The sequence below is a fragment of the Balaenoptera ricei genome, chromosome 11 (assembly GCF_028023285.1).
Source record: "Balaenoptera ricei isolate mBalRic1 chromosome 11, mBalRic1.hap2, whole genome shotgun sequence".
Taxonomy (NCBI): domain Eukaryota; kingdom Metazoa; phylum Chordata; class Mammalia; order Artiodactyla; family Balaenopteridae; genus Balaenoptera; species Balaenoptera ricei.
In genome coordinates this window covers 20942424-20963976 of record NC_082649.1, presented here as the reverse complement: position 1 = coordinate 20963976, position 21553 = coordinate 20942424, and the positions used below count along the sequence as shown (strand labels likewise).

Below are 21553 nucleotides of genomic sequence, written 5' to 3'. Positions count from 1 at the left end.
TAGACCAAGAACCCTGTGAAATGCGAATAATGAAAACAATTAGACCTCTCCTCTGAATGGTGATTTATAGTGGAGCAAGGCTTTCTTGTGAATTTCAAGAGAGCAGAGAATCAGCCAAGTTCGAGAATTCAGTTACGGAGAGAAAGCAGCTCACTGAATAACTTCTGTTTTAATTACAAAAGACAAAGTAGCACAGAACTTGCTTGGATTGTCATTTTTCCTTTTGTAAAAGAATGGAATCTCTACAGTAATAATAGCTCCCTAAGTTTGTACAGTGCTCGATAGTTTACTATTTCATCTTCACACCTACCCTTTGAACTGAAAAGGAAAGATAGCTTTATCCTAGGTTTTGGTTAGTACCAGATCAAACCATGGCTCAGAGGGTGAGGGGTGCCCACACAGGTCACCTGACGGATGGATGAGAAGGATGTGACCCCAGGACATGTGGTCCTAACACGGGGCTTCCTTCCAGGGCGCCCTCGCTTGCCCTCAGAGGCTGCCTCTCAAATTCCTCTTCCCATTTTGAGGGGAAAAAAAAAGTTTTGCTAGCATAATTTCTCCTTTCAGCCCTTTTCTTTTTTGCCTGCTTTGAAACAATTCACAGCTAGCATAAAAGGTCTCTGGGAACATGAAAAACAATCAATGGATTTCAGAGATGGAGGCACACGGGGCTCAACAAAGCAATCTGGTTTCCCATCCTGTAGGACAGGCCAGTTTTTAGGGCTGGACAGGACCTTAGAGACCCCACCCACCACCCTGGGTCCAACCCTGTCATTTTAGAGATAAAGAGACTGGGAGTAGAGAGATTAAGAGAAGTCCAGGATCACTGGGAGACCTTGAGAGAGATGCAGCTTAAAATGCATCTGTTAAAAGCAAGAGGTGTCAGCAGCCTGTAAGAAAAGCAGCAGAGAAGCTGAAGACTAAAATGACGTGCGGTTTGTCAGGAGAGTTCAAAGCCAAACACACATGCTGTTTTAGCTCAATATCCAGCAAAAGGAAAGGAAAGGAAAGGAAAGGACATACAGACGTCGGAAGTTCTCAAAATTCCATTTGATTTTGGTCTTTAATGTCAAGGAGGATAAATTCCAGACTAAAAAGGGGAGCGGAGCTATTGGAAAGCGAGAGCAGAAACCTTAGCCCTGAGCTAGTTGAAACCGACTGCACCTGTGCTCAGAAGCAGGCTTTTGCAAATAAAATCAGAAATTGCTGTTGTTAGTATCTGAGAAGTAAAGAAGGTAGGTTTCACACCTCTGGTGTATAAGTAAATGCTAATAGGATAATTTGTGAATGCTTAGAAGATAAGCCGGTGATTATGAAGACTAAAGACCATCAGACCACCCTCCGTTCTCCTCTTCCTGGATTATTAAGACGATTGCCCCAGGACAGCACTGCCGGGGGTGCACCTGGATTTTGACAAGGCAGCTGCCAAATCTCTCAAGTCTCCACAGGCGGGGGGGAGAGAGCTGGGCAGGAAGGAAGGACGATTAGGTACATTAGGGACTCTGAGCCAAAAAAAACCCTTAGAGTGCTAATTAGTGAGTTGAATAATCTTGAAATTTTACGTGCATACATTAGACAGTAAGAAACATGGAAAATTAAGAGCCAAGCAATCAAGCCAGGAAAAAAGGAATCCAAGAGGAGGTAAAAGAAACAAAATATAATAAAAAAAAAAAAAGACAAAAATTAATGAACTTGAGAGGACTAGTAAAGCTAATTCTTTGAGAAAGACTAGTAAACGAGACCTTGCAAAATTAGGAGAGAGGAATTAAGTTATATTAAAAATGGAAAAATGGGACACAGCTATTGATACAGAAGAGATTAAAAACGCAAAAGAATTCTATAAACAACTAAATGAACTATTAGACTAAGTGGACAATATCCTAGAAAAACAGTAATTACCAAAGTGGTCTCAAGGAGAATTAGGTAATCTGAATAGATCTGATGAAATAAAATTCATATTTTATGGCAAGATGAGAAAAATTTAAACACAAAATTTTTCTCTGCCCGTTTGGACCTCCCTCCCTCCCTCCCCTTTAGAGTGTACTGTGCATTCTGCCTTAACCAGACCTCCTGAGGCGATAACCTTCCTTTTTAATCTTGTAAGGGGTCAGGATGACCCACCTCTCACTTTGTTCATGCAGGTCTGGATTGTGTAAACTGTCAGTACACCATTTGACGTATAACCCTTTGTCTCAAAAACTTATATAACTGTGTTTTGACCTCTAACAGACAGAAGAGTCCTCAGAGCTTTCTGAAAAACTGTCTCCCGGGTTATAATCCTCAGGTTGGCTGAAATAAAATTTTCCATTTCTTTCTTAGATTGACTATTCATCTCTTTCATCAACAGATCTATAACAAAAGAAATCAAACCCCTAGTTTAAAAAAATCGACATATCAGCATGACATACACCCAGACAGCACATCAGGCCCAGGTGGCTTCCCGGGAGACGAACAGAAGATCTATGATACACGCAAACTGTTCCAGAGACTAGGAACGGAGAGAGAGCGTCCCAACTATGTTATGAAGATAGTTGTGATATAGTGATTTACAGTAAGAAATACATATTTGGCCTTCATCCCCATTTCTGGCACAGAGCTCCTAAACGCTTGGAATTTCCTAATGAGAGCCATAAAGGTGTTTGGGTTATGTTAATGAGGTGACTTTGGAACCCACCTAAAAATGGGGGCTGATAGCCAGGAGACCCAACCACATGATTAGAGGGTTTGAACTTTCAGTCCCACCCCCTGCACTTTAGGGAGGTGGTAGGGCCCAGAAGTTCAATCAGTCACCAATGGCCAGTGATTTACTCAGTTATGACTGTGTAATGAAGTCTCCATAAGAACCCCAAAGGACAAGGTTCGGAGAGCTTCTGAGTTGGTGAACACGTGGAGATGCAGGGAGTGGGATGTGCTGGGGGAGGGCATGGAAGCTCCGTGCCCCTTCTCGTGTATCTTTCCCTAAGCATCTCCTCCATCTGGCTGTTCCTGAGTTACATCGTTTTATAATAAACTAGTAATCCAGTAAGTAAGTTCTGGGTTCCGTGAGCCGCTATAACAAATACATCAAACCCAAGAAGGATTGTGGGAACCTTTCATTTATAGCCAGTTGGTCAGTATGGGTAACAACTGCCAACTAAAGATTGTCGCTTGCCATGTGGCTCTACAAGAATTAAGCCGTTAGCCACTGCAGTCACTGACCTTCAACACACCCAAAAGGAGTTCAGGGTGCAGATCAGGAATGAGGCCCTCTGTGCTCTGGGAAAACTGGCAGAACAGGCCTTCAGATAGTTAAATATTTTCAAGAGAAAATTTTATGAACCCAATTTCTTGCATCTTCCCATACTTAGAAAAGCACTACAATCATTAAGATATCTGTGCCCCATGACCAACAGCAACCTTCTACCAAGATATGTGCTTGACTGCACGTACCCGTTCTCCAAAATCACACATGTGCTGACCGTCCCCCCACCTCTTTGAGCAGTTCCTCAGAGTCTTTGGAGAGGCTGTCTCCCAGGCTATAGTCCTCAGAAAGTCCCCAAATAAAACTGAATCTCACAGCTCTCACACTGCATGTTTTTATTTCAGTTGACAGTATCCTTTATAATAAACCAGTAATAGTAAAGTGTCCTCTTGAGTATTCTGAGCCATTCTAGCAAATTATCTAACCTAAGGAGGGGGGCATGGGAACCTCCCATGAAGTTGGTTGGTCAGAAGTACCGGAGGCGACCTGAGACTGGTATCTGAAGTGAGGGTACCGCTGAGCCCTTCACCTGAGGGGTCAGAATTGAATTGAATCGTGGGACACCCAGTTGTTGTCCAGAGTTGAAGAATTAGCAGGTGTCGGGGGAAGAAAACCACACATTTGGTATTAGAAATGCTGAAAGTTAAAAACAGCCTCCATACCTTGGCTTTGAGAGTTCTGACATCCAGAAAAGCTCATTAGGGGCATTAGGGGTCAAAGACAAGCTCTAGAAAAGCTAAGATCGATTTAGGGTGGACTAAGGCTACTCAATCCATCAAAAGAAACCGAAACGATAATATCAAATGACTGCTGCTACTAAATCCTGCAGCCTTCTCAGCCTCCACTGGAAAATGCGGACAATGGGGCCAGTGTGGCAGCTTCACGGAGGCGTTCGACGTGAGAGCACTCTGAAAATCACAAGCTCTGTGAAACCATTAGGCAGCATGTTTCCACTGTGAAACCAAAGGAGAACAAGCTGTGCACGTTTCTCAGGCTACCAAGCCTCTGGGGAGATCTATTTAGACCCAGGACCATAATCCATTATCCTAGGACATACCCTTGTGCTACAGAGTCCCTAGGATGGAGCAGCCTGGGGTTTGCCAACCCTGTGAGTCTGAGCTTTTCCGTGGACAAAGTTGAAATCGCTCTAGAATAGCCCTAAGTACACTCCTCCACCAAGACTCTGTCACAGCTTTCTTCCCTTCTTTCTCGTTTTTCAAATGGGTAAAGAAAAAAAGGACATGACGTTCTCTTTCCCTGGGTCACTGACTTCATCAAGGGGAACCTTAAACCATCATGTCACATACAAGCTATACTGCTAATGACCCTCCACAGGGAAAGAGCCGGAGGAACCATTTATTCAGTAACCACGTAGAATCTGGAGTGTGGGATGCTGTCTTTTTCCCCATCTGAAAGGCCTTTCCCTTATTTAAAAAAGAAAAAAGTTTATTCCTCGAAGAATATGTAACAGTGCAATAAAAAGTTAAAATCAAGTAAGTTGGAAAAGAAAATTTACTAAAATTTTTTTTCTTTTGTTTTTTTGAAACCATGTCAAGATATTCAGAATCAAATGAGAGAAATCAACCAAATACACCCAACCTGGATCTGGAATGAGCAAATGACTGACCATGCAGATAACTGGTTGTGACTTTTATCCATCTACGACTCCAGTCATCCACCTATCATCCGGTGAGTATTGAACGCCTGCTACATTGTACTGAATAAATTCATACTAAGTGCTCAGTATACAACCATGCATAATAAACCACACACCTTCCTACACAGAGCTTATACACAAGGAGGAAAGCGTGCTTAGAAAACACTGTACAGCGAGGGCTGTAACAGGGTGAAAGCCAGGCACTGGGGGAGCAGGGCCTCCATGGAAGGTTGCTCAGGCTGTGCACAACTAGTGTGGGAGAACGACCTTCCCTGGAGTCGTGCACCCCCAGCCATGTGGGAGAACAGAGGCAGAGACAGGGGGGGCTTCCTGGGAGAAATCTTGCCTCAGTGGAGGTCTGCAAAATGAGTAGTTATCCACCTAGGAGCTAAGGGTAGGGGGATGGACAGGCAGAGGAAAACTGAAAAGGCATCACTGGAGAGGTGAATAGGAAAGAAAAGAGAGTGATGACTCAGAGGCCCACAGAAGGATGGAGCTTTCTGGGTCAGGTAACTGCTGAGATGTCAAGTAGGCTGACAGCTGACAAGTGTCCACAGGATTAGGTTAGGAGTGACCTTGGCAGGGTAGTTTCAGAGGTGGGTAGGTACAGAATGAAGATTTTGGTGGGTTGCAGAGTGACAGGAAGGTGAGGGAGAAAGACCACAGGCAAAGACAAACTTTTTCAAGAAGTCTGACTGCAAAGGAGAGAAAAGACGCTAACCAAAGAGAGACATGGGGTCAATTGCATTAAGGCTCCTTCGCGCAAACAATTCAGTCCTCTCCTGAGTGGACAGCAGGATGCTGAGAAGCATGCCGCCTGCATGGTCCTCCCAGGTACGGCCTCTTCTCCGCCACGCAGCTTGTGGGTTATCAAAAGCCAGGGCACCAGAGCCTTGAACACCAGGTCAGAACACGGAGGTGGGGGAGTATATGGGTGCAGTCCAAAATCAAATGCAAACAACTTTTAATCACAAATCAATTCTTTGGTACTTATTTTCCATCTTTTCACACCCAGACACTATAAAATTCTATAGATGTAGCCTTTATATCTCACCCACGTGACTGATATTTTTCTAACGACTTCCAAGGGGCAACTCTGTTCTAAAGAGTTGAAAACCTTACAGTGTTGTCTTTTCCAAAATTGTTGAGCACCACATGAGACATTTTATGTGAATATCACACACACGGAGAGGTTCTATTCTCCTTAACTACAAGCTTTCAGGTATGCAACGCGCTTTTATAAGACTCTCCAGGTTTCCCCGGAGGAGGACAGGGTGAGGGAGAGACGGGGCCCCTCCAGCCCACCTACCGCTGTGTGCGAGGACTGCTGCTTCTTAGTCCGTTTTGGTCTTAACTTGGTAAAGTGCTCCAGCTTCTTTCCTTCCTCGGATGGCAAGTCAGAGATAAACCCTGAGCTCTGCTTCTCTTGTCTGATGGATGGGAAAGGCGGGTCTTCAATGTGAATTGGCACTTCTTCCAGGGCTTTATCAAGATCAAATTCCATTTCTAAAATAAAGCAAAGCCCCAGGTTGAAGCTTACTGCATACAGATGGATAAAAAAGTTCCTAAAAGTAATTTTAAGTCTGTCACTGAATAGCAAACACCCATTCACAAATCACTTAACTCTTTCTCAATATTTACTCACTTAGAGCATCCCTAAGGAATATCCTTGAAGTGGTCCGAGGTTCTTGCTGAGGGGTGTTTCACAGTTATAAGGAAATGACTGGCATTAGCAAAATACTCACTTACCAAATGCCCTGGAAACAGGCCGCAGCATTCGGCTATGGATAGTCTTCCTTTTGGATTTAGGAGTCATCTAGCAATAAAATAAAGAAAGTACTTAGACAGGTATTCCCAGAAAACTTAACTTTCAAAGTTTAGAAACATTGTTGGGGGGGTGGGTAATATTTGGGATCAATTGTTTTATGCTCAGTATTTACTTCTTCAGAGGATGGTTAGTAACATTTGACAGCCAGACTGAAAAGACTAAGCCAAGACATTTCTAAATGTTTACCACTTTCTCAAATGATATAGCCAACTTCTTTCCCCCAGCCCTATTCAGTTAAATTCTATTTTTATAGCTAAAAGGAACAATGAACGATATAGGATTTAACTCCAAGCTGCACATGAGGATGTTAAAACAGATACAAGGAATAAGAATGAAAGACTGTAAAAATCAGTCGCTAAAAATTGAAAACACAATTATTCACTGTTCATTATCACAGCAACATCAATATAAACAACACCAAACTCTGTCATCTTAATGATTTAAGCAGTTTAACTGTTTTGTTTCACATTTCTGCCACAAAAATTTTGATCTTTACATTGTGAGCAAAGACCATAGACCAAAGACCAAAGAAAAACGTTGCCATGATTTAGAAGTCTATCTGCTGTCACTTCTCAGTAAGACATCTTTGTTCCTTCTTTTCCTTTTAAAAAAGGAGGCCAAAACCCAAACCATGGCCAAAACTTCTTAGAGCATTTTTCTAGCATTGGTGTCAACTGTTGATTATGTTAAGTCAAGCCTTAAGGAAGACATTAGCTTCTCCCTCAACACGATAACTCGTGTCAAAGCTGGAGGGGACCTTTGTCATCACCTCCACAAACAAATTGCAAGGAAGAAACTGAGTCATGGAGATGATAAGGACAACCACTCAAGTCAAGAGGAGCAGGGCCAGGGACAGAGCCAGTTATTAAGGTCAGCCCAGCATCCCTCCTGCCTCACCACTTGTGATCAATAAAACGGATGGATTTTAGGGGTGTTAACTGCTTTGATACTGGAAACTGGTATTCGTGTAAACTAAGATATAACATAACTGAAAGAACTTAGTTTGTAGACTTTGATTTCACTTAATAGGTTGTCATCTAAAGCTTTCTCCAAAAAAAAAAAATCCACAGGTTGATAACAAGGTTCAAAGAATAAATTGTTTCATACTGAAATTTAAAGCAAACAGCTTTACAGTTTTGACAGTCTTATGTCATTTTTAACAATAATAGCCTTTTGCTATTATTTATTATTGAGAGAAAAGATTAAAAATGGTGAGCAGGGTGGTGCCTTATCCCCGGGGCAGGCCCCCTCCGCTCTCCCTCTCCCAGGCGCTAGAGCTGGTTGGAACCCCCGGTTTCAGGAGCGGCGTCCAGGGGGGCCCGCGGAGAGGGAGAAGAAAGTTTCGCTTCCTTCCCTCCGGAGGCCAGGAAGGTGTGACGCCCCTCCGGAAAGCCCCCTGCCGGCGGGTAGGGGCCACCTCAGGGCTCACACTGACGCCATCTCCCAGAGACCTACACAAAGACCTTGCCAACACAAGCAGCTACTCCCTGAGGACCACTACATTCCTGTCCCCGCCCCCCCCCATGGAGACCCTGCCAGGCCCCCTCTCATGTATTCCTGCCCCTCCGCCAAAAACATTGCTCTTCTCGTGCACATTTGGAGCATGCTCATGTCCCCCACTCCCAACCCCGGCGCGCACACACACACACACACACACACACACACACACACAAATGGTGAGCAATAGAACTTAAATCCAGACTGGTCTTCCTGAACGTAATGAAACTTGCTGATTTGGTTCTTTCAAGGTTTTTTAAAGGCAGACAATCAGAGGAAAATCTTTTTATAAAGCATCGGGCTTTGCAGGTTCAATAAAAATACAACCAATCCAATGCAACTGGAAAGGAATCCAGTTTCAAGGTAGTTCTCCCCAAAACAGGCCTTACAGGTGGTTGAAGGTGGTGTGACTGGTCTATTCATAAGTGAAACCTCTAAAAATAATTTTCAAGGAGACACAAACTATCAAAATATATGCTGTGTTTGGTCATGAAAACTTCTTCAGTATTGTATCCACCTTGTGCACAACCTTGATAGGTAAAAGGATTAAGAAGTAGCTTGGGATATAATTTCCAGCCAATTCATCTAGATAGTCACAGATAAATTGGAAGGAAGTTTAAAAATGCATAGAATGAAGATGTCTTCCAAAAGTTTTTCCTGTGACTTCTGATTAGATTTTATAAGAAAAAGTGTTTGTGGGCAAAAATAATCTGGGTCAAGTTTCCCTATTTAGCCTTTATAATGAATACCAAATACATGTTAAAACATATGACAATAATGACATTTCAACTATATTATAATTCTTAAATATATAAAAAGAAATACATATAGAATTACATATAAGAGAATATATATAACATATATAAAAAATAGAAACTCATTTACAAACTGATGCCCAACTGTAAATGGACCATTCCGCTCAATCTAATTTTATAGACACATTGAGAAACATACAAAATCATCAGGATTTTTGATGGCTGACATTAATCAAAGGGAAACCAGTTTGCCTTTCTTGGTCTAGCTTTCTAATGCCTCAAAACCTAGTACACAAAATCTGAATATCAGAAAGATGCATTCTAATGCATTTTCATTGCTTTCCTTCATTTCATATGCTCTTTACAAGAGCATATAACTTCCAGTTGCATTCTGCATAAAACTCTCTCTGTGTTTGACGTATCTGTGAATTCTGAAGTTTTGCCATGTTTGGACAGGGCCAACGGCCTTTTGCTAAAATGGTCAGAGCTTGCAATCAGGCTGGTTTCTACAATTGGTGTTAAGAAGGCAACCTGATTTTATACATTTCTTTCGATGGATGAACTGGTTTACAATCTCTTTCTTTCATGAGAAAGAATAAGTATGGATTTAAGTATAACAATGGAGAAAAAAAGTGAATTTTATTTCTTCATAGTTTTCTTTCTTTTCTTTACAATTGTTTCTTCCCTAACAGTTTTACAGACAGTGTGGACTTGCTCAGTCTTATTGGCTCATTCCTATGATTCGATTACATATAAATCTAAAGCAAGAGGAAATGTAAGAATGATATGATTATCCACCTATGTGTACATTTAGGAACACATACTGTATGTTTCTCTACAAAGATGGTTTCTATGCACTCTCTTCTCCCTTCTCACACCTGTTGGTTAGATGAATTGAATCCTGGAAAAAAAAAATCTGGCTTTACCATCCAGATTTACATTTACTCTCTTCCCTTTCTGAACCAAAATGAAAGGGTTAATTTTCTCACACTATGTCTTAGTCCTTGTTTACTCTTCCTGGACATCTGTCAATGCCTAAGTATTTTCTGATCAGAGAAATCACAAAGTGCCCAACAGATGAAGGGGGTCAGCAATGGAAGCAGAAGAGGTACACACGCCAAAAGGACCCTTCACAAATCGATGTATGATTAACATTGCCAACTATTACTTCAGGCCTAGACAAAATTACTTTGTCTTTAAAAGTGCATTTTATGAGTAGTAAGTAATTTTCAATATTCACATCCTCAGGAAATAAGAGGAACAATGCGTTAAACCCTTTAAAATATAACTTTAGAAGGAAAACTCTAAACATAGACTTATTCTGATATCACAAACATCAGTAAATCCCCATCGTGGCAGACAGTGAATGAAATTCATGGCTCTATTCCCTAAGCATCCAAAAGCAGCACAATGTCTACATTGCTTGGAAATCGTACTCGTTTGATCCAATTTTTATAATGGATTTATAACTATTCTCCATGTAGCTCAACAGTGATACATATCCACTTTTACCATAAGTTAAGGACTAATGTTAGAACCTTATATAAACAACACAACATATTTTTCCTGTTAAACTCATTTTTAACACATAATGCCTAGACATACTAATTTTTTTTTTTAATGAGAGTTAAATTGTTTCTATCACCAGAAAAATAGGATGGAGTAGTTTCCTTGTTCATTTTACCAAGTTTGCGCAAAGAATAATAAACAACACCCTCACTCCAAAGCTCAAGAATCCTTAATTACTTTTCTTTTCCTTGAGGTTAAAAAAAAAAAGAAAACAAAAACAGTTGGAAAGCAGATTAGTAAAAATCTTCTAATACAAGAAGGTATTATGATGCCAGTTTTCTACAACTCTGGGAAACAAGTAATATGACAAGAATCAGAAATTTAAAACCTTGGAAGTTTAAGTAATCATGTCTTTTTTTTTTTTTTTTAAACATGAATGGAAGAAGCACTTTTCTCCTCTTGAATGTTTATACCCTCTTCATCAACACTCTGCTTGCTTTCAGGCACATGGCTGGGAATATTTTAAATTCATCCCCTGTTTTGCTAAGCTGAACCATTTTGTAAAGTTCAGTCTTGTCTCTAAATTGCTGCCTGTTTTATTCAGGATCCACAGATGGATGACGACACTACAGTCTCCTGGGAGATCAGCCAGGCAGCACGGAAGCAAATGGAGCACAAGAATGTAAACTAGTACGGCCAGAATCTGCAGAGCCACCAAAAAGTACTTACACTTGTACAGCAGAGAGTCTCCATGCAGCAAAAAGAAAGGAAAAAAAAATTTTGAATGGAAGAGAAATAAAGCAACAGCATTACAAGAAATGGGGAGGGAGAGGCACCATACACAAATAAACAGAAAAGCTACATAAAAAGCCTTCATAGCAAAGGAACGAGGCAAGAATGAGGCCAAACTATTATTAGCTTAAGGCATCCAACCTAGCTTTTCCTAAGCAGAAGCACAATTACAGCTTGAAAACTGCAGAAACTCTTAGAGATATTACCTCTTCTGCTAAGTGCGTGCAAAATGCCATCTACCAACCCCGTAAGGTATTAATCCCACTTGGGAGATGGAGATGTCATCAGCTCCAAAGGCACATGGTAGACAGAACACTGGATGGACATTAGCAAACACCATGCAGGTGTTGGTTCTTGGGCCACAGGGCTAGTCCCAGCAACTAAGTGGGGACAACACGTCTTCGGGCACATGTAAGCGTCCCTTCTGGGGGTCTTTACATCATTCTGTCCTCCCCCACTGTAGCAGCAGCTTTGAGTTCTCTCTCCCCCTCAGTCATCAGAGCATTTCAGGCAAGGATCTGATACCAGGACCTAGCACAGTTACCTACCTATAGTGTCATTAACATTGATAGTACCTTGTACCTTAGTGGGAATTTAGGTCACCTTACATTTCACACTAAATCTCTAATTAAAGAATTTTTAAAACCTCATTGGTCACCATTATTAACAGTTGTTAGGGCATGTTAATATTCTGAACATTTATAAAAGAATTTTTTAAAAAGCATAACAAAACTGAAAATGTCCCATTGTAGAATGTCAGATCTTTGTAAAGATGGGGGGCATCTTTTCCAAACTTCCTGAAAACACACTCTGAGGAAGGCCACCGACTCCATCTACCTGGGGCTGACTTTTTTCCTTCAAGTTCCTTATTTTGTGTGTGTCAATTCTTCTCAATATACAGCAGGATGAAAATACAGGGCTTCTCAGTTTGTGACTGTAAACCGGTGGTGGCACACAAGTAAAAGGCTTCCCATAACCATCACCACCATCATTATGATCATCCTCAGTATTATTTGCTTATCAGAAAGGCTTCCATCAGCAAGGTCCTGAAAAAGTCTCAATCCACAGACTTCTAATTTCATATTTCATTAGGCAATTTTCTTCAAATATACCTCATTTTATGATACCTTAGATTGAAAACAGCCTTGCTGAATGAAAGGAGAAAAAGTACAAATGTATTTTCAAATATTCCTGAATGGCCCGAAATAAAGACTCTTGCCCCTGTCTTAACTATACATCCCCTCAAAAGCTTCCTTAAAGATGTGACTATGGATACATACGTACGAGAGTTATAGCTGATGGTTAAGTCCCACAGATAATTTTAGACTTTCTCTTTGTGAAAGGTTAATTCAACATGACAAGTACTCTGTCCCAATTATCCACCTAAAGGTCATTATAAGTGAAGGTAAGGAACCTTTCAGTTGGTTCAACTCCTAAAATGACAGGCAAGCAAAAATATGTTTCTATGAAGAGGGAAACCATGGCAACAGACATTTCAACTTTTCAAAGGAATCAAGATCATTAGTTCTCTACTCCTTCAGCACACTTTTTGGAACTCATTTACCTATACTGACTTCAATGTCTCCCCATCAAGGCAAGGGAAGGACTAGTGAGTACAGAGAGCTCATCCTCTCCCGAGAGTATGTCCCATGCTCAAGGTTTTGGCATCCAAGAACTGAGCTCGAATCAGTTAAGGGGTTGTGGAACATTGGCCAATGTTTTTATAAAGTCAGGCCTAGTTTTCTAGTTTGTAAAATAAACTGTTGTGAGGATTAAACAAGATCATGAATATAAAGTGTTTAGCACAGAGCCTGGCATATAGTGCCAGTCCATGGCCCCACAGTGCTTCAACAACTGGCAGTGATTATGAGCATTAGTCATATTATCATTTTTTCATTTTGCTATTCCCAAGGAGAAAAACTGAGGGGAGAGGAAGCATTTATTAGTAGATTTATAATGGCAAAAATCTGGGAACAATCTAAAAGCCTATTAAACACAGGAATGGATAACTAAAATGAAGTATATTCAAATGATGGAACAGCAGTTAAAAGGAGAAAAAACTTTATATATAGCAACATGAAAAATCTCAAAAGGTAATACTGAGTGAAAAAAGCAAGTTTCAGAAAGATACACACGGTATGATGCCATTTATGTAAATTTTAAAACATACAAAATAACACTATATACTGTTACGAATACATTATGTTTGGAACATACAAAATAAACAGAAAGCATCCAAAATTGTGACAGTGGTTCTTCTGAGGAAAGGGGGAGAAGAGTGAGACTGTCAGGAGAGGTCAAATGAGGCTATAATTTTATCAATAATGTTTCATATTATTTGAAATTCAACAAATATTTACTGAGCACCTACTGTGCACTGGGCACTCTTGGTGAAGGGGCGTGGGTATAGCAGTGAAGAAGATCGATGAGGTCCCTGCATTCCTAGAGTTCATATTCTGGTATCAAAAAAACACACTGGCAAGACAAAGATGCTAACGTGTTGTCTGTTCAGGCTGGTGGGAACACAGGTGCTTGACATTTTTTTGGTGTGCTTTTTTGTAATTTTGTAGGAACTCTCCAAAAAGCTTATTTAGGAATACTTAAAGGCATCACTCAGGTCACTTGGTGCTGACTGATTGCCTGGACTTACTCTGCAGACACCCCAGTAGAAGCTCATCTGCAGGACCATATGCCACCACCACTGTGGCCACCTCTTGATGGGTAATGACAAGGGACAAATTTGATCATCAGGTGGAAACTGACCGACTGTAATATATGTGAAGAAACTTTAAAGATTCTTAAAGCAACTCAGGGTTACATGTACCAGTGTTTTACAAGTGTTATTATTGCCATGAAGCATTCAAGAATAACTGCCATCTCACAGGCACATGAAAAGATGCTCAACATCACTAATTATTAGGGAAATGCAAATAAAAACCACGATGTGGTATCACCTCACACCGGTCAGAATGGCTATCATCAAAAAGTCTACAAAGAACAAATGTTGTAGAAGGTGTGGAGAAAAGGGAACCAACACTGTTGGTGGGAATGTAAATTGGTGCAGCCTCTGCGGAAAACAGTATGGAGGTTTCTTAGAAAACTAAAAATAGAACTACCATATGATCCAGCAATTCTACTCTTGGGTATTTATCTGGAAAAACCCGAAAACACCAATTCAAAAAGACTCATGTACCCCCCAGTGGATAGCAGCATTATTTACAATAGCCAAGACATGGAAGCAACCCAAGTGCCCATCAACAGATGAGTGGATTAAGTGATATGTATACACATGGAATATTACTCAGCCATAAAAAGGAATGAAATATTGCCATCTGCAGCAACACGAATGGACCTAGAGAACAGTATAATGAAATAAATCAGACAGAAAAAGACAAATACTATGTGATATCACTAAAACGTGGAATTTAAAAAATAATACAAGTGAATGTATATCCAAACTAAAACAGACTCACAGACATAGAAAACAAACTTGTGGTTACTAAAGGGGAGAGGGAAGCGGGGGAGGGACAAATTAGGGGTATGTGATTAACAGATACAAACTACTATATATAAAATAGATACGCAACAAGGATCTACAGTATAGCACAGGGAATTATACCCATTATCTTGTAATGACCTACAATGGAATATAATCTGCAAAAATACTGAATCACTATGCTGTACACCTGGAACTAACACAATACTGTAAATCAACTATACTTCAATTAAAAAAATAATAATTAAAAATCAATAATAATAATAAAAAAAATAGCTGCCATCTCAACATTTAGGAGCCCAAGAAGCCAAATTAAAACAAGAACTTGGTACCGCTTCTAACTTTTTCATTTTCTTTACCACAAAACTCACATTTGAGGGAGTAAAAAAATTAAACATGAACCTGGATGGGATTCACTCTAACAAAACAATGTAAATGTTTTGCCAGCCACTTTAGTAATTCATTTCAACAAGAACACAGAGATAGCGATTTGGTGTTCAAGAACCGGCCCAGACGGGTGAGGAAGAAAAGCCATTTAGTTAAAAAAAAATAAGCAAATGAGGGAGTTTACCTCCAAGCACAGAAATTTAGGCAAATCTGCCCAAAGACTGCAGAGGTGCCTTTTGGCTCCCACCTCATCAGCCCTCCCTCAGCTTCCATGGGCAGAAACGGCATCACATCTATGAGGACTTCAACTATGGATAGTTGCCTAGTCAAGTATACTCACTTTTTAAAACTTCTGCAGAGATAAACTCTTTTTACAAGTTAATGGCCAAAGACATTTATTATGGGATCCTTTATCACACACACAAAAAAGTGATTTTTTCCAAGTTTTTTTTCTTTTTAATATATGGCAGAATTCTTTTTGAAACATGTTAAACAGTATCTCAAAAATACAGAAGAGTGAAATGGAATTAACTTGGCTGAAATAGGAAAACGCCTAGAGGTTGACTCAGGAGGTTTCCTTTAAGTGACCCCTCCCTACCCTTGTGGCCACAAGCATCCTTGGGGGAAACAAACTGAACGTCTTTGGGTGGAAAGGATAAGCCAGGATTCTGTCTTGCTCACCTCTAAATCCCCACAGCCTGGAGAAAGCCTGGCAAGTAGTGGGCATTCAATAACTGGTGAATGAATGAGTGAACTGACCCACTGTTTTAACCCAGCGCTCCCCCGCACTTGGATTTTATAGACTTGTTTAAAAGAGAACATCTGTCACTACTACCACCATCACTTCCATAAAGGGAATTTAGGCACAAAGATAGAAGGGCGCAATCTATTATAAAGAACAGGCCTTTAAATTAGATACATTTACGTTCATGTAAAGTTTTTCTGTTGTCCTTATTTTTCCCATTTCATGTTAGATTGACAAAAAACTTCCTAATGGACCCTAGTGGTTCATGGATTGGTGTCCACTTCTTTAACTTCAAATACATACACCTACTCTTTGCTCCCCAACTATTCTTAACATTTTCAAATTTATCACAAAAATAGTATAATAAATACAGGTATACTCTTCACGTGGATTCTCTAACATTTTGTCACATTATTTCCTCCATTTTCTCTTTTTATCACAAACACACAAATTTTTGGTTGAACCATTTAAGTTGTTGACATCTTGACATTTCACCTTTAAATACTTCTGCGTGAATATCCTAAGAAGTATATTCTCCTACATAACCATACACCTAACAAAATTAATAGCAATTACATAGTATCTATGTACATACCATGGTCCACATTCAAATTGCCCCAATTGTCCCTCACATGTGTTACAACACTCCCCCTCCCCCTTTTAGATGCAGGATCTAATGGAGAATTCACCCACGATATATTGTTATGTTTCTCTCATCTTTTTTATCTAGCAAACCCTCCTTCCCCCACCCCCAATCCTGCCTTTCTTTTTCATGATACTGACTTTCTTGAAGAATTCAGGCCAATTGTTTCACAGACTCTCCCACATTCTATATTTGTCTGATTGTCCCCCATAATTAGATTCAGGTGAACTATTTTTAGCAAAAATGCCAAACGGGTGATGCTGTAAACAACTGAATCACAACAGGTGGCACCCAGATCAAGTTGTTCCACTCTTGGTGACACTAAATTTGATCACTTCAATAGGACAGGAACCTCCCAACTGCTTCGCAGGAAAGGTACCTTGTCCCTTGGTAATTTGTAAAGGTACCTTGTCTCTTGATAATTAATAATAACTCTGTGAGGTGATACTTTCAGTTTATGCAGATGAGCCCATTTGTAAACAACCACTGACAATCCCTGCCTGAATGAATGAATATAAGAGAGCTACAAAACTGTCACTTTCTACTTCTATCATTATTCCCACATTTTATTAGGTGCCATTCCTCTGTAAGGATCAAATTTCCCTTTTTTAAATCTTCTGTACCATCCCCTCTCTTTTATTTTCCTAGTATTACTATGGACTTAAGGATTTTTTTAAAATTAATTCAATGTATCCTAAACTATTACTGTCATTACTGTTTTGGTTGCAGGGAGTATCCCAGTGGAAGCCATTTCAATCTGGATTTTGTATCCTTTGCAATGATCCCATTGGATTTAGAGCCAATCCTTGCTTTTTGATTCAAGATATCCTAGTGTCATCTTGTGCTTTTCTGTGCATTTTTAAAATGAATATGGGTAATCCCTGTTTAATGAACTAGATTATAATAATTAAATATTTCCTACCAGATTGTCATCTGAGTCAATGCTCAAGGGGAACCCAAACTTAGTCATTATTATTTTTACCCTCAAAATATCTAACCAAACAGTATCATCACATTTGTAGTTTCAAAAGTAATTTTTATGCATTTCTACTTGTTAAAGTTTGAGGCGGTATAAATCTTACTGAGAAAATGAGATACCTAACCCTTCCTATGATGACTGTTGGAGAGCAACAATCTTTAATATCTAGGAAGAGTAGTATATGGAAGCCATAACTCTGAGAGAGCCACTATAAATCAATGGACAAAAGGAGGAATGATGTGGAGATTTAGTGAGGCACCACATTTCCTACTGAATGCAATATTAAATCCAGCTATTCACATCACACTCATTAACTTTTATATCCAGAATCTCATTTCATATAAAAGTTAAAATGGCATCATGATGTTAAAACAAAAACATTCAGGGAGCTGTACTGATGAGACTTGTGAAGATCACAGTAGAGTACTATTTTTAAATGAACATGGTTTGTTTCCTTGTTTTCCAGATCTGCACAATTTTTTTGATACAAGAAAATTAAATCTTTATCTTTGTCATGTTTTCTCCAGGAAACAGCCCACTTTTTATTCATTTTAACTAATCTTGCAACCAAGCTATAGAGGAAATTGGATAAATTGTCTATCAAAGACACTTTTTACATGCCACTGTGATGTTGTATTACAACCAAAGAAGAATGGCTTTCAGAGCATATGTGTGTAATCTCTGTTGTCCTGACTTAATATTAACTATAACAAACCCTGTCTTGTCAATGACTGTCTTTCATTAACATTTTCCAACATTTAAGGCTTCAGCATCAAATAACAGGATACAGATGGTCAACGGATTCAGTTACCTGGGGAGTGGAGGCCACACATTGCACAACTAGAAGCCCTTTCTGAGGTTGTGCTACGGCCGTGATAGAGGACACTCTGAAATCTTTTTCAGGGAAGGGCCATTTTGGCCATGCTGAACTGGGTATGGCATTTGGAGATTTCAACTGGGTACAGTTGACCCTTGAACAATATAGCTTTGAACTTGTGCAGGTCCACTTAAGTGGGGATTATTTTTCAATAAATACATACTACAGTACTAGTCAATCCGAGGCTGGTTGAATCTGCAGAGGTGGAACAACAGACATAGAGAGCTGGCTGTACAGAGTTATAGCCCAATTTTCGGGAGGGGGGGGTGTCGGCGCCCCTAACCACCGCGTCGTTCAAAGGTCCAGTGCACTCGAGCAAGGGCTGAAGTGGAATGAAGGCTGCTCCCAGGGAATCCTGGCTTGACTTACAGGTACCCACCCTACCGTTCAGCTCTGGTTAGTTGATCTCCTGCCTGGGAGAGCAAAATGACCACATACGTCAATTTTGATAATCAAAGTCAGATCAGTTAGGTCTAAAGCCTGTAGCACTAGTTCCCAAGGTTAAGGCTCCACCTTACCCAGCAAGCAAAACAGAGCACCACGGAGTCATAGATAGGGACTGATCTTGACCTTTGCTGTATCATAACTTCATTCCCTCCTTAGCAAGCCTTTATTTTCAGGAGATATTTGGCTAACCCTCAAATTCTCCTAGGCAAGAAGGAAAACTGTCCAACTGAAAGTCAGGGCCAGTGGCATGGCCTGAGTAAGCAGGACTGAACTGGGGATGATCATGTGTGTTCTCAGTATGCAGCTTCCAGAGGCAGACAGCCCTCTTTTCTCGGTTTTTTTTGCTGCTTGTTCCCATCAGTTCAGACACCTACAACTCGAGCCATCACTTGCCCCATTATTTCAAGAGGTGGGATTTGCCACCACAGGTTAGAATCCCTCCCAGTTCACTAAGAGGAAGAGTAAAACCCTGGAGGGACAGAGTTGGCCTGCAGTTAGAGACACCACCCACCAAACTCTCAGTGCAAACCCTCCGTGAAAAGGCTCTTCCCCAACCCAACCTTCCCTGGACTTTTCTTCCAGTGACCTGGTCCAGCCTGAAGACCAGGGGTGCAGCAGAGAGGGTACAGGCTTGGGAACTGGATCATTTGGAGTTGAGCCCTCCGCTCTGGCTACCCCTAAACCAGCCGTGTGATATGGGGCAACTGTATTAACGTCTCTGAGCTCTGAGCTCTCATCTGAAAAACAGGTTAAAATAGTTACCACATACGGCTGCCATGACAAAGCAGAGGGCACAGCGCATGTCTCACAGCGGGTACGTGGTTTTCTCCTTTTTTCCTATACAACTTGCTGAGAGCTTGGATCACTGAGGATATAACCTATAATATTCTCATTAACAGAACCTCACAGGTTTAAAGATAGCCTTTTCAGGCCAAGAATCATTTTCTAGAGTTCCCAGAGAAATCTGTTACTGACATTTATTGCTGGCATTAGCTGTACAGAATTCAAAGACGTAACTCCCGTACCCTCAAGGAGCAGAGAATCTAGCAGGAAAGTTGAGCTAAGCAAGGAACTGCAATGCAAAGCCAAGGCATTAAACAAAATGTACTGAGCAATTATTACATGCCAGGTACTGGGCACTAGATACTGGGATTATGTGGTCCAAGCACAATCCCAGCCCCTGCCCTCTAGGAGCGTATGCTCCAGCATGGGGAGATGGCAAAAAGTACCTACACGAGTAAACAAGATCATTTCAAATACTGATAAGTGCTGAGCAGATAAAACAGGATAATATGGTAGAGAGACTGGAGGGTTTCTTCGGCTCGGAGGGTCAAGGAAAACTTCTGAGAGATCTGAGTTAAGACCTGAGTGGCGGGGAAAAGGTAGCTGAGGGAAGATCTGGTGAAGCGTGTTCCAAGCTGAAGGAAGAAAAGGATGAGATGGGAGCCAGGGCAAGTTCTAGAGAAAAGCAATGAGGCCACAGTGGCTTGAGGGAAGTGAACAAAGGAGAGAGTAGAGCACATAGAGAGAGGGAGGCCAGATCACGGAGGACCTTGTGAACCCGTGGGGAAGAGACTCCATTTATTCTGGGTGCAACGGGAAGCCATCAAAGGATCTGACACCTCACACACTGATCTGTTCTCTACTTTAGAAAGTTCCTGGGCTACTGAGAGGGGATTGATTGATTGCAGAGAGGCCAGAGTGGAAGCAGAAGTATAAGCTACAAGTCTATTTCAGGAGTACAGGCAAGGGTGGCTAGGGTGAGGGGCCGCAGTGGATACGGACAGTAAGGGAAAGGGTAAGACTGAGACTGACTGTGGAGTTAGGAATAAACGGGTAGAATAGAAGGTGGTGTCCCACACTGAGAAGACGAATGCTCCAGTAGGGGAAGGGGAAATCAATGATCCTGTTTTGGACACATTAAGTTTGAGATACCCAGTAGACATCTAATTGAGATGTCGAGTAGGCAGATGAATATACAAGTCTGTAGCTCAAGGTAAGCTGAGATAAATGTCATGAATGTAGGAAAAGAAAAGTGCTTATAGAGTTGAAGGAACAGCGGTCAGGTGAGGGAAGGTGTCTGGTGAGCGCATCTGTACCATGGCTGTGCGTGGATGACTTACCAATCCAGCCCTGGCTACTGAGCTCCGAGGCCGCCTCTACAATTCCCTACTGGACATCTCAAGCCAGGGTCTTGCAAACACCTCACCTCAACATAACCAAAATGGGAATCACTAACGTCTGTTTCTGCCAAAATCTGCCCCTTCTCCCATATTCCTCACCTTCAGTGTTGCCTTCAAAATAAATAAACAATATAGAAACAACTAAACCCTTAGTGAGCTCTACAAGGCTCTTTGTGATATGGCCTTCACCCTCATCACCTATCCTCTCTCCTACCCTTTATTCCCGTTGTACCATAATCCCACAATAGTTCCTCAAATCGTGATGCTCTCTCCTCACGCCAAGCCTCTCTATAAGTGCTATTCTCTCTGCTAAATTTACTTACTCATTTTCCTCCCGGCCAACTTCTCCTTCAAATGCTAACTCTCATTGTACCAACAGTTACTAAGGGCCTACTATGTACCAAGCATGATGCTCAGAACTTTCCTCCAGGAAGGCTTCCTTGACAACGGCCCTCCCCAGGCTGGGCTGGGCACCCCTGCTCTGTGCTTCCATAGCAACCTACACATCTCTATCAGA

The 21553-nt window shown here is 41.0% G+C and overlaps 1 protein-coding gene across 5 annotated transcripts in view; it reads right to left on the bottom strand.

Moving 5' to 3' along the window:
- CARMIL1 (capping protein regulator and myosin 1 linker 1) overlaps positions 1-21553 on the bottom strand; it is a 319730-nt gene that overhangs the window by 24442 nt on the left and 273735 nt on the right. For all 5 annotated transcript variants that reach the window (XM_059938045.1, XM_059938046.1, XM_059938048.1 and 2 more), the window contains 2 exons: positions 6648-6714; positions 6208-6404 (listed from right to left, as the gene is read on the bottom strand). In XM_059938045.1, the coding sequence (XP_059794028.1) occupies positions 6208-6404; positions 6648-6714 (264 nt within the window). The remainder of the gene's footprint in view (positions 1-6207; positions 6405-6647; positions 6715-21553) is intronic.